Genomic DNA, 17,240 nt, shown 5'->3' on the forward strand with positions numbered 1-17,240 from the left:
CTGAATCCAGAGTTGTTTCTGGATCCAGAACTTTGGCTACTTCTCTTTGATGACTCTACCTTTAAATTGAGCTAAAGCCATATTTCCAGTGTTTAATTGGAATGATTTTGTTGTTAAAATATTAAAGGAAATTATGCTGTATGACTCAGGGAATTCAAACCGGGGCTTGGTCACAACCTAAAGGGGTGGGATGGGGAGGGAGGTAGGAGGAAATGTTCAAGTGGGAGGGGACATAGGTAAACCTATGGCTGATTCATGTTGATGTTTGGTAGAAATTAACACAATCCTTCAATTTAAAAAAATGCATTTTAAAAGCAACATAATCCTTTGTCAGCACAGAATCTAGTTTCTAAAGAATAAAATAATTTAGGTTTTAAAAAAAAATATTAAAGGAAATTAAACCCAAAAGTCCTTCCAAGTTTTATCTTCAAAATGATTATTGAATCTGTTTATACTGCCACTCCCTAAATTTCTGGATAAATGTTGGAGAAACTACGGGAAGGCTGATAGCCTCACATGTTGGCAGTTGTCTGCAACTTCAGCAGCATAAGACCAGCACTTCCAGAGCAGCTATTTGTTTTAAATGCTCACTAGAGGTGACTGGTGAAATCCATCCATAGGATGGAGGACTATGTAGCTGTTAAAAAGAAGGAGATGTCTTCTCACAGTGTATCAAGTGTACAAGGACACATGCTTACTGTGTTATTAAGTGATGAAAGCAAGTTGCAGGTATGTGTTGGGAATTATGTAGGAAAGAAATCTGAAAGGGTAATCACTGGACTATAGTTCCCTTTGAAGAGTAGGAGGAAATAGAGGACCAGCGTTTCTTTCCTTTTATGCTTTGACATGTTTGGATTTTTTACAATGAGCACATTAAAAAACAAAAAGACACTTTTAGTTAAGAATCCATCTTGTAATGCAGGGGACTCCAGTTCGATCTCTGGTTGGGCAACTGAAACCCCCACTTGCTGTGGAGCAACTAAGCCCTCGTGCTGCAGCTAGAGAGCCGGTGAGCCACAGTGGAGATCCCTCGTGACGCAGCTTAGACCTGCTGCAGCCATTAAATTAATAAATATTAAAAGTTAAATAAATGACTGATTCTTTTTTTTTTTTTTAAAAGGTACTTCCTTGAAGTGTAACACACATACCAAAAAGTGCACGTTATATCAAAAGTGTATACCTGAGCCCTTTCACAAGCTGAGGGTACCTGTGACTTCAATACCAGGCCATGATCCACCAGCCCCCACTTCACAGAAAGCCCTGCTCGTGCTTCCTTCTAGGCAGTTCCTTCCGTCCTGACTTCCAACAGCATAGAGCAGTTCTGCCTGTTTATGTACTTTATATTTACAGAGTCGCACCACACATTCCTTTCATAATGAAAGACAGGAGACTTTTTTTTTAAAGAAAGGCCCCTGTTCACACACCTGTTTCCGCTTGTCCAGATCACCCCTCCGAGGTGCCGGAGAAGCTTATCCAGGACCGGTTCCGGAAGCTGGGCCGCTTCCCGGAAGCCTTCAGTTCCATTCACTACAAGGGGACGAGGACCTACAACCCTCCCACTGACTTTTCTGGGCTTCGGCGTGCTCTGGAGCAGCAGCTGGAGAACAATACCACCCGTTCTCCCCGGCACCCGGGCGTCATCTTCAAAGCCCTGAAGGTCAGTTGGTTTCTGGCCTGAGTGCTTCTCACTGGGGCACCAGTGGGTGGTGAGGACACTCAGTTCTCCAGCTTCTGTCAGTGCTGGTGATTAGAAACCTGGGCCGGAAAGAGAGGGTCTGTGAAAGGAGGGCATGAGTGGAGTGTGTTACCTGTTGAATGGCGTCCTCTTGCCAGGAACAGGAATCTCGGATGATAATTAAAAGGTCCTCATCTTGGAGAAAAACCTTATTCTACCATTCTTTATAATAAAGACATCAACTCAGTTCCTCTCAAGACTGCTTCCATTTTAAGGTTTACTTTGTATACACCTCTGTGTTACCATGCCTGCAGGCGGAGGACAGAGGCGCAGGAAGGGAACAGGGTCTTTGGAGCAGTGCTGCAAGTATGGGATTTGGAGAAAGGACAGTGTTGACATGAAGACTTGAGCTAGGGATTTGAGGGTGCCCTGAGGGTTAGGGCATAGAGGCCGAGACCGGAAGAGATAGGAAAAGCGGTTTGCATAAAGCTAGGCCGGCCCTGGTTGACCCAGGAACAGACTTTGGGCATATGCTGATTTGCTTCATCCATGGAGTCTAAAAGGTTTGCAGTGGGACACAATGTGAGCAATTTCTGCCTCTGGGTAAACTGTATATGGAAGTTCATTATACTATTCTTGCAACTTTTCTACAGGTTTGAAATTACAACAAAATGAAAAGTTGAAAAAAAAACAAGAGGAGGGAATGAAAAGTTACTACTCAGACAAGTTTATGGTTTTTGCATAGTGGTTACTAAAGGCTATGTTTAGTAACCTCACAAAATTCATATCTTGAAATACTTTAATGCCCAATTAGTATACATGTACTAGTAATATACATATCCAGGGGTTTGGGAGGTGATTGGGTCATCAGAATGGAACCCTCTTGAGTGACTTTAGCACCCTTACAAATGGAGCCTCAGAAAGCTCCCTAGCCCCTTCCACCAAGTGAGGACACTGAGAAGTTACCATCTGTCAACCAGAAGGCAGACCCTCGCTTGGAGGCTGCCATGCTGCATGCTCATCTTGGATTTTCCAGCCTTCAGGACTGTGGGGAATAAGTTTCTGTCGTTTATAAGCTTCCTAGTCTGTGGCATCTCATAGTATCCTGATTGGACTAGAAAAACTTGGGACTCTGGAGTCAGACAGACTTGTGTTGGGATCCCAGTTCTGCCATTTACCTGTTGCTTGGTCTTAGGAAATTAGTTTGTTCGTTCCTCCATTCAACAAATAAATGAGTGGATCTCCGTGTTAGAGTTTGAGGTGCTGGAAATAACCGTGGAGAATTAAGATAGACAGCAATCTTTGCCCTTATAGTATCCTTCTTCAGGAGCTTCCCAGGTGACTCCACTGTAAAGAATCTGCCTACCAGTGCAGAAGATAACAAGTTCAATCTCTGGGTTGGGAAGATCCCCTGGAGGAGGAAACGACAACCCATTCCGGTATTCTTGCCTGGAAAATCCCAGAGAGAGGAGTCTGGTAGGCTAGAGTCCATGGGGTCACAAAGAGTCGGACATGACTGACCACACATGTCCTTGTAATGGCTTGGAGATAGTCAGGTGGAAGATTACACCCAAATATTGTGAGCATTCTTAAGTGGAGGCTGAATCCATACTATGTTATATAAAGGGCTGTAAAATCTGATCCTTAAGACTACTGACAACTAGGCCAATGGCTGCATTATAGAGTTCCTTAGGTTTTCTCAGAGTTGACCTAGCTTCTTGTTTACAGAAGCCCTTCAGGGACACCAGGTGCCATGAGCAGTGAGCCGTGCTCAGGGGTTCTACCTTGCATCTTGGATGTCCTCCTCCAGGCCTGTTGGTCAGGTCCTTTTCTGCTGTTACTGTTGTTACTTTTGAGAAAAAGAGTTACACTGTGTTTTTATGAGGTGATATGATTGATGAAACTTTCTGTGGTTAAAACGAGCCTGGTCAGCTGGAATTTTGAGGACTCTTGGTAACTGTTGGCCTCAAGAGTTTACCTGGATCTTGTATTTCCTGTTCTCTGAGGCAGGGTCTGTGCTGTACGGAGGTGTGGGCCCACGGTTCTGTCCACGGGATGGAGTTACCTGTTTAAGCTTGTGTTTTGGGCTCTCCTCAGGGAACTCTGGGGTCTTGCAACTTAGTCAGATCCTTGAAAAAATTGTTTTGTCTTTTTCTGGTTGTTTTTAACCTTCTTTAAATTAGAAGTTGTTCATTCTCTGATAATCATGCTTATAGAAAGCTACCTTTAAGGTCTGCATTAGGCAAACTGACCTAGGAGAGGTTTATTGCTGTTAAAATACTCTTAACAGAAGTCTTCATAGTTCATAACAGTGTATAATATAATGGCCATTTATTTTTGTCCGCTTATTTTTTGTTTTATGTTGTTGTATTTTTTTTTTTTTAAGTGGCCTTGCATTCTTTTTGGAACAAAAGAGTGGGGATGGTCATAAACAGATAAATTATCAGTGCCAAAATAGCTTGACTTTCTGTTTCTCCCATTTTTTTCTTTCTCTACTGGTATTTATTCTTTACCTTGTCCAGTTCCTTACTGACTCCCTGAAGAAACACTTTAAGAAGGCTTGGGATATATTCTAGTATGATTTATATGATTTTGTTTCCTCTGTGATTTTCTCTTTATTTTACATGAGATACACAGAATATTGTTAGAAAAAAATGTATAAACCTTTTGGGAAAATTGAAAGGCACTGTGTGCACTGTGAGGCAAGACTGTGATGGCCAAATAAAGAAATCTCAACCCTCTAGTAAGACCACACCACCATGCAAAGGTGAACACTGACAGGTTTGGCAATAAAATATCAAAAAGGATATGAAGCCCTGTAAACTCTTACAAACTTCTGGTTGAGGTAAAATTAGTACAGCCACTTTTAAATGCAGTAGTATAAAGAAATGCATGATACATATTCCAACCATGTCATTTCTAGAAATTGGCCTTAAAGCAACTCTTCCACAGGAACACAGAGACCTATATGAGGATGTTAATGGCAACATCCTGGTAATAGCAAAGAAAAAAGCAAACTAAGTGTGCAAAAAATAGATAAATGGGGCATTATGTGATTCTTTGCTACTTATTTTAAAAAGAGAATGGGGTTGTGATGTATCTATGTGCACTTATATACTTTGCTTTTTTTTATGGAGTGTTGAAGCCTAGCATTTTTTCCATGCTATTAAATATCCTATAAAACCATGTTTTTTTTTAAATAGCTGCATGCTTTTTCATTTATATGGATGGATCATTTTTTATATGTAGTAGTTCTGCCCTTATTTTAATAGTACTTCCATTTTTCCTTATGTTTTCTGAGTACCTAAATATATTGCCCACATTCTGCCTGCTTCCTCGGGTAAATTGCAGCTCCCAGTGCTGCTGGCCACCCTGTCTGTGGAGTGTTTACTGATGTCATGTTCTGTGCTCTGCACTGACGTGTATTCATTAATTTTATCCTCATACCAACTCTGAGGTTGAGAAACAGAGGCACAGAGAGGTACGCTAATTTGCCGGAGATGACTTGTCTAGTGAGTGGTGGAGAATTAGCTGTTTTAACATTCACTTATTTATTTGGCTGGGCCAGGTCTTAGTTTGCAGCCTGGCACTCGGGATCTTTGGTCTTTGGTGTGGCACGTGGGATTTTTTTTAGTGCAGCATGTGGGATCTAGTTCCCGACGAGGGATTGAACCCAGGCCCCCTGCATGGGGAGCGCAGAGTCTCAGTCAGTGGACCACCAGGGAAGTTCCAGTGTTGGGGAATTTGAACCTGATAGTCTGCCTCCCAAGTCTGTGCGTTTAAATCCTAGGGTGTATTCCTTCTCAATAGTTACTCGACTTTTAAGGTCAGAAGATGGGTCGTCTTTAAAGGTTCCTGATGCATACTGCCAGTTGCCTTTAGAAAGGACATTCTTATAAGTTGTATATGAGTGTTTGGTTACTTTAAAAAGTTATTTTTTTTAATTGCAAAAGCAATATGTGTTTGTAATAAACAATTGAAATAGTACAGATTCAAATAGTACAATTCCAATAGTAAGGTATGATTTAAGTCCCTTTTACTCCTGTCCCCCTGACTGTATGATAACTGTTATAATACTTTCTGACATACGCTTCCAGAAATTTTTGGTGCTTCTTCAGTGCATACAGAAATATATGTATGTAATGTTTGTATACATTTTCTCCCTAAATATGTCAGATCACAGAGAAGTTAAATCTTTTTTTCCTTCCTCATATTCTTTTCATGTTCATTATTGAACAGGAAATGTGATTAATGAGCAGGATTGAGGAGTTGTAGAATGTGTGTGTGTGTGTGTATGAGACCTTCAGTCACTTTCTGCTCTAGCAACTTGCCCGTATGTTTCCTATTCATTCTGCTAATCTGGTCGCTCTTCCTGCCATTTAGCCTCCTTGTGGTCCAAGCCCCAGTTCCTTTCCTCCAGGGGAATTTTTCTCACTTTTTAACCTCTCACTTGTTTGCTCAGTTTCCACAGTAGCAACAGCTCAGATACCTACCAGCAGAGCACATTCTCACTGATGAAGTAAGTCTGTTTAAAGAAAAGAGATGCTCAGGTCCCTATTGACCAAGGAAATTGAAGATTGAATTAACTGTTGTTGCCTGTATTTACAGTTATGAATAATGGAGAGCACCATTTTAAGGTTGGATTCTTACAGGTTTTATGTAATACCTCCTTTAGCCTCCAATCTCTAAATGTAGGAACTCTGACTCTCTAATTCTATCACATCAGGAAGCACCTGTTAAGTATTTACGAAGTTATTATATGTTTGGGAGGGAGGTGGCATCGTGGATTACATAAGAGTCTCCATTTTGAATTAGAAAATTCACTGCTAGCCTTTGATGACTGGAGTGAAACTTACAGGTTAGATAGTAAGAGCTGTACTGTTGTCAAGGCAGCTAAAGTTCAAGATCATCTAGTCTCCAGGCAGCCTTTTCCAGACTGACCTCAAATGCTTTCCCAAGCTTTCTCAGGAAAGGTCCTTCCCTGCCTCTTATGGCTTTGGGGCCTCAGGAGGGAGAGAGCCCAAGAAACCCTGGAATGATGTGAGACTTGGAATTCTTGAAAGAGATGAAGTATATGGATTAGGTGGTAATGTCCACACTGGAAAGAAACAGGCAGGTTATAGAGGAAGGCAGACAGTGTCTACTTACCCTTGTATCTAAAACACATGAGCATCAAGTTTTTTTTAACAGTTACTGTTATGTTTCTATACTTTTCTTTTGGCTGCATCATCCAGCATGTGGAATCTTAGTTCCCTGACCAGGGGTCAGACCTGTGCCCCCTGTAAGGGGTGTGTGGAATCTTAGCCTTTGGACTGCCAGGGAAGTCCTGTTCCCATACTCTTGATTCATGTAAGTCCTCCTGATGCTTGTCAAGGTCTGATTCATCACGGACTGCTGACTCTTCAGTGAGCTGTGAGAAAAATAAGATGCTTGTGTTACCAGCATTTGAGAGGATGGGTGGCCAGCATCTGAAGAGGTGAGGCTGGTTGGTCTTGGAGTTCTCTTTCTGATGTCATAAGAAGTTACTGTTGCCTTGGCAAACATAAGCCAACAGTTGTCTAGGGCTGGTGACAATGGAGGTTCTATGGGGATTTGTTGCATGGTGATCAGGCTGCAGATTGTTTCATGCTAAGCCTTGAGATACTTAAAAATGTCCTCATTTTTCTGAAGATCTTCCAGAGAAGTGAATCAGGCCACTTGAACAGAAAAAACCTTTTGCTGTCACTATTATTGGGCTGCAATTTTACATTTACTGGGGAGTGGCATGCCTTCTGAATTCAACCCAGGTGTTGGATTCATGCTAAATTTGATATTTTTCCTAAGGAAAAGTATTACTTAGGTTATCCTTTCAGTTACCTTTTTAAAAGAGAAACCGAGGGCTAAAAATGCTCTTCTTTGGGTTTCATTATACATCTTTAGTAGCTTCTGCATTCCTTATTTAGCTCTCTTTTTTTTCTTTCTTATTTTAACACTGCATTTGGTACTTAAGCATCTTTTTGCAGCTAAATATTCACCCACAAATGCAACCAGGCATGAAGACCAGGGAGCTGTCATGGAAAGGAGAGAAGCTCTTATATCCCTTCTGTTGGCTGGATCAGTTGGTGAGGATATCTGAAGGAGAAAATTAGAGAATTCTCAGCATAAAAAATAAAAATATTAATCGTGGCAGCTCACGGTTTCTGAGCTCTCAATCTATGCCAAGTGCTCAATGGAGTAACTTCATTTGATCTTCACAGTGTAATCCATGGAGACCCCTGCTGAGGAAGGTGGTACTAGCCACCCCCATCTTACAGATAAGGAAATTGAGGCACTTGAAGAGCTACCAACTACAGGATGAAATTTTTTGTGGGAGGTCCTCACATTTATGCAAATTTTCCATTTGGTTTCATGCTATACCCAAGTTTATTTTTTATGTCAAAATAACTTCCTGGGACTTCCCTGGGGGTCCAGTGGTTAAGATTCTGTGCTTTCACTGCAAGGGGCATGGGTTCAGTTCCTGGTTGGGGAACTAAGATCCTGTATACCACATGGTGTGGCCAAAAAGTAAAGCAAAAACTTCCTCCCCAAATCTTTTAGTAAATTGACAAATTAGGAAGATGATGCTCTATTTGCCCACCAGCTAGCCCCAGAGGGTTAGGCACACAGCTGTTTGAGAAACACAGCTGTTTGAGAAATACAGAAAGAGTTATCAGTGCTTTGGCCAATCAGTGAGTAGTTAGCCATAAATTAGAGAGGCCTGTGGGCGTGGGATAAGGCCTGGTGCAGAGGCAGGGCCAAGGTGAGGAGGAGAGGATGGGTAGGTTGGGGTGTGCATGGGGCTTGGTGCTGGGGCACTTCATTGCAGAGGTCCTAGTTGAGTACTTGTTAGGACGTGTGCCGGACTGAGAGGAGGATTCAGAGGTAGTGCTTTCCTTTCTTGGTATTTGTCATCTACTCTGGGAGATCAGATACACATATCAGGCTTATAGCTTTGCCTCATCACTTACTACCTGGTTCACATGTTGAGGACAGGAGGTGCTCAGAGAAGGCAGAGTGTGATCTTCCTAGAGTGGTTGGGAAGGCTTCATGGAAAAGGTGAGACCAAGGATAGGTCCTACTCAAAAGTAGGAGAGAGGAGGATGGTGTAGGCTTGACTCTGCTGGATTTGCGTCTTGTTTATTCTCTTTAATATTCACATGTATATTCCTTATAGTCTGTCTCCAAATCTTACTTGTTTTCCCTTAGTTACTTTTTACAAAATTGCTACCAAGAGAAAAGGTCGTATATGTATTAATCTTAGATTTTATTTTTTGGTCCAAGTCAGGGATTGCCACTTGGTCAGCCGTCACTGGCAGGTGGTATTTTATGGGCGTGTTCATTATCTTTCCAGGAGCTGAATTTGAATGCACATGGGTGAGTCCTACACCCTTAGTCTGCCACATTCTTTGCCACTACTTTTGTCTTGAACACCTGACCTGACTCAACATTGAGAGCTTGTGCTTTTGAAAACACTTGGTTTACAACTCAGGGTATTAGACTTCATTGGGAAAAAGGAAAAGGAGTTTTAATAAATAAATGTCCTTAAGCGAAATTCCGTTTAGAACTTGAGAATCTTAGTTTAGAACCTAACCTGCCCCTTTTCCGAATCTCATCTTAAAATTTCTTTCACCTTTTTACTAAAGAAAGTAGCATCTTGTCCTTCTGTTTTAAAGCTACTTTTATATCTCTTCCCCTGAGTAGTGCCTGGCTGCCACAGAAAGAGTCGAGACTTAGGAACTGTGAATATTTAATAATTTTTAAAGCCTAGAAAGCCTATTTATATTTAATTCATATGACTTTTTCCACCGCATATGACTGAAGGCTTGGAGGGAAAAAAAAAAATCAGCCTGAAGAATACTTTTCAATATAAAGTAGTGAACACAAAGAGAACTAAAAATGGAAGCTTCCTTTAAACATAAAAATTTCAGTCTGTTATTTCACATACCTTTATTTTTCTTCTTGGCATTTATTTTGGCCGTTTGCTGTCTTTTAGGTTAGTTACTGTAGTTGATAAAAGGCTGCCAATACCTAGAATAATTCCGCCTTGCTTTTTGGCTGATAACCCTTTTTTCTACATAGAGATAATTCTGTGGCCAGTAAACTCCAGTGAGTGTCTGTGGTTAGAACTGGTGGAGACGCCCAGAAAACTCGCAGTGCACTGCTGAGCTCTGTCTCCCTCCAACTTCAAGACAAGCCATCTTCTCGAGTGTCGCTTTCTTTCCCAGCTTCACAAAGATGAATTGGGCATTCGTCAGTATCTGGTGGTTTTGAATGACCGGTGGAGTGTGTGATGTGTTTATAACTTCCAAGGTCATTAGGAGAGAACAGTAACTTTGCTTCCTTCTGAGCTCTTGGGAAATGGGCCGGTTCTTTCTGAGGTTTCCTGTGGTGAGGATTGGTGTAAGTCAGGCCAAGAAGATGGAGGGTAAGGAGCAGAAGTCGCTGGCTTCCCACTTCTAGCCGCAGAACCGGTAAGAAATAAGCCAGCAGTGAGGGCATGTTAGAAAGGAAGGCAGTGGAATGCCCAGAGCTCCGAGCTCTCTGCTGAGGCCCTTCGCATGTCACCTTCCCTCCACGCAGGCTCTGAGTGACCGCTTCAGTGGTGAGATCCCCGATGACCAGATGGCGCACAGCTCCTTTTTTCCAGACGAGTACTTCACCTGCTCCTCCCTGTGTCTCAGCTGCGGGTAAGTCCCCACCGTGGGAAAAGAGCCTCAGAACAGTGCTTTGCAGACTTCCTTGTGCCTGCAGATCACTTGTGGTCTGCTTAAGTTAGACTGTGACTAAAGGATGGAGTGGGGCCTGAGATAGGGTATTCCAACAAGTTCCCCTGATGGTCCAAGGACCACACTTTGAAGTTGTGGGGGATTCCAGGACACATGGTTATGAAGAATTCCCTGAAGATTCCAACCCTGTTTAGATGTGAAATTGACTAGTTTGAGTAACTATCACTGCAGAAAGCTTTCAGTTCAGCCGCTCAGTCGTATCCAACTCTGCGACCCGATGGACTACAGCACGCTAGGCTTCCCTGTCCATCACCAACTCCTGGTGCTTGCTGAAACTCATATTCATTGAGTCAGTGATGCCATGCAACCACCTGTCATCCCCTTCTCCTCCTGCCTTCAGTCTTTCCAAGCATCAGGGTCTTTTTCAATGAGTCAGTTCTTCATATTAGGGAGCCAAAGTATTGGAGCTTAGCATCAGTCCTTCCAATGAATATTCAAGACTGATTTCCTTTAGGATTGACTGGTTTGATCTCCTTGCAGTCCAAGGGACTCTCAAGAGTCTTCTCCAACACCACAGTTCAAAAGCATTTAGCACAGAAAAGCAAAAGCATGGAAAGCTTTAGGTTGCCTGTTTTTCTGTGTTTCTCTTACCAGAGCTTTCAATTCTAGTCATTCCATCCATACACTGTGTGCACAGCACTGGGGTAGGTATCGGTCCTAGTGGATTCCTTTCATGATGAGGGCAGATGCCTAGAGCCCCTTAGAATTATCTAGGGAGCTTTCCAAATGATTGAGGCCTAGGCTTTGCCTCCAGGGTTTCTCACCAGATTTGGGGTGGTGCCTCAGCATTGGTGTATTTAAAACGCTCCTCAGGTGACTCTGATGTGTAGCTGAGTTGAGAACATTGAGTTAGGACAGTATTCTCAAACTTTATGTATGCATTGCCTCAGGATTTTGTTAAATGCAGATTCAGAATCAGCAGGTCTCGGTGAGATGCTGTTTCCAGCCAGCTCCTGGGTCATGCTGGTGGCCCTTTGTTACAGGGGAAACAGCAGCGATTATCAATTTTAGCATGCCTCAGGAAAACCTGAAAGACATGTTACAACAGGTAGTTGGGCCTTGCTCTCAGTTTCTGATTCAGTAGGTCTGACGTGGGGCCTGAGAATTTGCCCTTCTGCTAAGTTCCCGGGTGATACTGATGTTGCTGAATGGGGACCACACACTGAGGCTCACTGGATTAATTTGAACTGTTGATAGCTACTCAGTCATGGGCCAGCGACTTGTTGGATGGAGCCTGGGGGTTTAAATGCAGTGTGTCGGGGTCAGATTGCAGACTGTGTCTTGTAGACACTGGCCCACTTCTCCACTGCTTTCGTCGCGTCATCATCTGATCCTGTCCTCCACATTTGCCCACACGGGGGAGACCTGAGCCTTTTCTGTTATGAATCGCCTTTTTGCATCGATACCTATAGGCCACCTCCTGGGCCACCATGTTTGCTCTGAGTTTGTAACAAGGACTTGGTTCTTGGATTATACAGTCCGTGCTATGGAGGACTGAGGCTTGTCTTAGAGAGGAAAGAGGGATGTCAGTTGCCAGTGTGACTTCCTTTAGCGGGCCCCATGAGCCCAGCAAGAGAGGCTTAGGCTCTGTTGGATCCTCATCACTTTCCCATTCTGACTGTGCCTCCCCAGGGTTTCCAGAGCTTTCCCTTCTGTCACAGTGAAATTCTAAAGTCCTGGTCCCTGGTTTTGCATTGTCGGGAGAGCAGAGCTCACTGTTCATTTGGAAGGTTTTCTTGTTCAGCTTAAGCCTCCTCTTAATGCGTTGTCAGAATTTGAGGGTCAGTTTTGTTTTGCATCTTGGCGGTCTGTTCTGATTAAACTTCTTATTTCATGCTGTTGGGATGTTTTAGTTCCCTGAAGGCCGTTCAGGTTTTATCTCTCATCAAGCTTCTGTCTTCTGGCTCCTCCATTCCTATTGAGGGACCTGGTGGTTTTCCAAGAAGAGATACCCTTTTGGCCCTTGCTCCTCATGCAAGAGTAATAGGTACACTACCTGTGTAGCACTGTTGATTGCAAGTATGAGAGAGGCCCTTAAGTTTCCAAAACAAACTGCTGTCTCTGCTCCGTATTTGGGGCCCAATTAGTAACAGGGGGTCTAGTTTTGCCCCTGCATCTGGCTTAATGCTTGTGCGTAAGTGGCCCTGGCTCCTTTTAGCAGCTTCATGTCAGCTTTGGTGCCTCCCTCAGGGCTGGATGTAAGAACAGCATGAATCACGGGAAAGAAGGGGTACCTCATGAAGCCAAGAGCCGCTGCAGATATTCCCACCAATATGATAACCGGGTTTTCACCTGCAAGGTGAGTCCGCCCAGCCTCTCCTCCAGCAGCTGGCTTGCTGGCTACACTCCCCTCTTGGGAAGACTGGCTCAGGACTACTCTTGACTGTATCCCAAAGTATTTGATATTCATTCAAATTGAGTCTCCAGCCATTAAAAACTCACATGTCCGTTGCCAGGGGTCCCTTGGTTTATTTTTTTTAAGCTTAAATCCCCCCCTTATTCTGTTGAACCTATATGCCAGGTTCATCTACATTGAGTGTTTATTCTTAAGAGTGAAATTGCTCTTCAAAAACCCAGTTTGGATGGATTTCTCCTGTCTATGACAGGGATAGAATTTGTAGCTCAGTTTTGGGCCCCTGGAACGGGTACACATTCAGATCATAATCATTCAGGGCACTGACTTCTTTGGAGAAAGACTTTCCTCTGCTCTGCTAAAATCCAGGGTCCGTAAACCCTCAGCAGGTCTGGTTTGCAGGCAGTGGGGCTGGACGGGTGTGGAGAGGGCAGGGGGTCTGGTGGACAGAGCGGAAGCTGGCACAGTGCTCCGTGTTTCAGGCCTGCTACGAGAGAGGCAATGAAGTCAGCGTGGTACCCAAGACGGCTGCTTCCACTGACTCCCCCTGGATGGGTCTTGCAAAATATGCCTGGTCTGGGTGAGTTTCAGTGGCTGGCACTTGGGTCTGTTTGTCTCTCCAGGCCCCTGATGTGGGGTTCTAGTATCTGTCTGCCTTCCTTGTAGGTACGTGATTGAATGTCCCAACTGCGGCGTGGTCTATCGTAGCCGGCAGTACTGGTTTGGGAACCAAGATCCTGTGGATACGGTGGTGCGGACAGAGATTGTGCACGTGTGGCCTGGAGTAAGAGCTGTTTTATTTTCCTGTTTTCTCTTCGGGTTGTCCAGTTATTCCTGTGTATGGGAAAGTGGAACTTGTTTACAATGATGGTTAATCATGAATCTCAATATATTGGTGGTTTAGGAAGCTATGATCTGGAGTGCCTTTTTTGTCCTAGACACTTCATTTTTTCCCCATTTCTTGCATAAATATTAAAAACACGACTTAAACTAAAAATTGATATATAGTTAAACCGCCTTAGCAAATAAAACTGTATCTTTTCGTAGTCTCCTTACTCATTTTCCATATGTATGTTTGTATAGATACAATTATAATTTATGTGCCACTTAACTGCTTTTTTCTTGTACAACAGTTTTGCTTTGTTTCCATATTGCTTTCAGTTTTCATGATTTTCATTTGTAATCACTGTGTAATATTCTGTCTAATGTTATAGTTTGATTTCCCCATTCTCTTCATTTTGAACATTCATGCTGTTTATGATTTTTTTATTATCAAAGAAAATGCTATCGTGACCATCTTCATGTAAGAAAGCCTTTTCTTTGTTTTGGAGTATATTCTTCTTGAAATATATTCTAAGAAGTTTAATTACTATGGACCTTTACTGTTTTCAAATTGGATTTTTAAATTCAAGATGTTGGAAAAACAAATCTATTTATGAGGCAGTGATACAGTGCTTTCATTCTGGATTAAACCACGATTCACACTTGGAATTACCCATCAATCACAGCACATCCAAAGCCTTTTCCCTTCATGGAAGAAAGATAAGCGATTTTCTGTGTTGTTTGCTTCAGTCGTGTCAGACTCTTTTCAACCCCATGGATACAACCCCCTGGGTTGTAGATCTCACAAGCAGAATAAGTTCTGAATTGAATAGTTGTGCACAAAGTCCTGTGGTCATCTTGAAGAGTAGTATCAGCAGTGACTCATAGCGTATGATGTTGCTTAGAAGCCAAAGGGATTCTGTCCTGACCCTGCTCTTCTCTGCCAGGGAATCTGTGGTTCTGAGTTGGCTGTGTAACTCACCTGAGACTCCTCTCCCTCCTTCCCTTTACTCCGGTCACTCAGAATGTGATGGGAGCCTGTGTTTTCCTTTCAGACTGATGGATTTCTGAAGGACAACAACAACGCTGCCCAGCGCCTCCTGGACGGGGTGAACTTCATGGCTCAGTCAGTGTCTGAGCTCAGCCTTGGGCCCACCAAGGCTGTGACGTCCTGGCTGACAGACCAGATCGCCCCTGCCTACTGGAGGCCCAACTCCCAGATCCTGGTATGGCGGCAGGGTGCCCTGGGTCCCCGGCATGGCCCATGCTCCTTGTGTAGCTTCACCCTGCCCTTAGCTTGTTCTGCTAAGGAAGGCTTGGAGCCTCTCTCCCAGCCAGATGAGCTTCCAGAGTGTTGGAAAGCGTGTCCGCTGATTTCCCCTGTTATTTTCTGAGTGTTTCCGTTGTGGTGGATTTTAGTTTACTTTCCCACTAGAGCCAGTTGTTACTGGTCAAATGTCTGAGGTCATACCTATAGACTGTGGAGGAAGGGAGCCTTTAGAGGTCATTTAAGGTCACCCCCAGCTTGATACACAAACCTCATGGCTCCCACATCAAGGGAACCCTCAGATTTGGCCCAAACGCTTATGACAGGAGACCTGTTCTCAGCGTCCCAGAGGCTCATGAGAAGCCGTGAAAGAAATGAATCCTTGTTGCTTTTATGGCTGAAATTACATAGTCCTTCCTGAGATCCCTGTGACTCGGCCAGGTGGGTGAGAGGTACCTTTCCAGCACTTCTTGGAAGAAAATGTTGATCACAGCTGAGCTTCAGTAGGGGTATTCCATGTGGCTGGAGGTCTTAGGTCCCCTCTGTTGGGACCGTCAGGGTCCTGCCATCCTCAGATGACCCTTAAGGCTCCCCGGGTTGACTTTCTCAGCTGAGCAGACATGAATGACACCTGCTTCTCTGTTTGTTTTGGGCTTGGAACAGAGCTGCAACAAATGTGCTACGTCCTTTAAAGATAACGACACCAAGCATCACTGCCGGGCCTGTGGGGAGGGCTTCTGTGACAGCTGTTCATCCAAGACCCGGCCGGTGCCCGAGCGGGGCTGGGGCCCTGCGCCCGTGCGGGTGTGTGACAACTGCTATGAAGCCAGGAATTCCCAGTTAGGTAACGTGGGGCCCAGGAGCCGCAAGGTGGAGGGGGACCCTCTCCTTGGCACTGGGTGTTGGGAATGGGACTCTCACCTGCCCAACCCTATTCCTCCCCACCTCACTGTGAGAGCAGTCGCTCCCCTAGTCTTGCCCAGGCATCTTCTAAGCTCTTTGTTCACTGGGTCCTGGGGGTGCTGTTCCTTGGGTGGGAAAGGGTTAAAGCTGTCCTATGTTTACCATAGGCTTAGACTGAGTCTTCTCCTGGAGGAGATTCTAGGTCATGCTCCTGGCCCACTGTAAAGGAAGGTTATAAAATAGCTCCAGAGGCCTGAGGTAAAGGAGTGGCAGACCTCACTGGCTGTGGTGTGGGTGCCCACAGCCCAGACCCTTGCCACCCTTGCAGAATGGCACAGGGTGCCCTGGGAGAAGCATCTAGAATTTTTCATTTGGGGAATGACTCGGAGGTGATGGCATTTCCTTCACCATTGTCTGCAGATGTCACTGAGGCACAGGGGGACGACGAAGGTGGGACGCTGATCGCTCGGAAGGTGGGCGAGGCCGTGCAGAACACTTTAGGAGCCGTGGTGACAGCCATTGACATACCACTAGGTGGGCCTGGCAGTGCCTCTCGGGTGCCGTGTATGTGGGTGAGGGCTCGCGGAGTGCCGTGCCTTGGGCTGTCGTTTTGTCAGCCTGCTGACCTGGATTGAGTTGGGCAGCAAGGATGCAACTGAGAATTTACTTTCCCTGCTTCATGCTGAATACCTTGGTGGTTTCATGTCTATTCCTGGAGGCCATCCTCTTAGGCCATCTATTGCTGTGTAATAAACCACCTGAAAGTGGAAAGGCTTAAAACAGTCACGTCTCAACAGGAAAGGCAAGTATTCTTCTCTAAGTGGCATTGCCGGAAATTATTACTGGATTTTCCAGTATGGCAGCTGGATGGGTCTTGGGGGGCCAAGCCAACCTCACATGCTGGCTAGCCTGGCAGGGATGTCTCGAAGGCTGGGCTCAGGAGAACTTCCCCCTCATCCCCATTCCCTGTATTCCCCACGCCTCTGCACGTGGTTTCTCTAGTGCTAGTGGCTCCTTACGTAGTGCCTCAAGGCTCTGAGATAGGCCTGGGCCTGGAAACTAACTCTTCCACTAGAGTCTGCTGTAGTCACAGAACCTGTCTAGATTTGAGAGAGGGGGCAGGGCCTCAATCTGCCACACCAGCCAAGCTGTTATTCCTTTAAGATTTAAGAGAGCCACTCACCTGATGTGAGAGGGTGGGCTTATAACCAGGATGGGAAGAGGGAGATGAAGGGAAACCTGCCAGTGTGTGGAGGGCTTAGGCAGGGGTGACTGGGCCTGTGGCATTCCAGCCCTTCATAGGGGAGAGACCAAGGGCTCCTGGGTGGCTGTGATGACAATTGCTTGGATCAGATTTAATCACCATGGCTCACAGAATGAGCTGATGACAAGCTTTTGACTTGAGAGTGTAGAAAT

The 17,240-nt window shown here is 44.6% G+C and overlaps 1 protein-coding gene across 2 annotated transcripts in view; it reads left to right on the plus strand.

Moving 5' to 3' along the window:
- ZFYVE1 (zinc finger FYVE-type containing 1) overlaps positions 1-17,240 on the plus strand; it is a 44,469-nt gene that overhangs the window by 24,912 nt on the left and 2,317 nt on the right. Inside the window, exons 4-11 of one of the 2 annotated variants that reach the window (XM_040226145.1) lie at positions 1,443-1,657; positions 10,274-10,380; positions 12,670-12,778; positions 13,315-13,412; positions 13,499-13,616; positions 14,710-14,880; positions 15,585-15,765; positions 16,245-16,358. In XM_040226145.1, coding sequence (XP_040082079.1) covers positions 1,443-1,657; positions 10,274-10,380; positions 12,670-12,778; positions 13,315-13,412; positions 13,499-13,616; positions 14,710-14,880; positions 15,585-15,765; positions 16,245-16,358 — 1,113 coding nt within the window. The remainder of the gene's footprint in view (positions 1-1,442; positions 1,658-10,273; positions 10,381-12,669; positions 12,779-13,314; positions 13,413-13,498; positions 13,617-14,709; positions 14,881-15,584; positions 15,766-16,244; positions 16,359-17,240) is intronic. The other variant, XM_040226146.1, reaches the window with a different exon arrangement.

Source organism: Oryx dammah, unplaced genomic scaffold (genome assembly GCF_014754425.2).
Source record: "Oryx dammah isolate SB20612 unplaced genomic scaffold, SCBI_Odam_1.1 HiC_scaffold_26, whole genome shotgun sequence".
NCBI lineage: Eukaryota > Metazoa > Chordata > Mammalia > Artiodactyla > Bovidae > Oryx > Oryx dammah.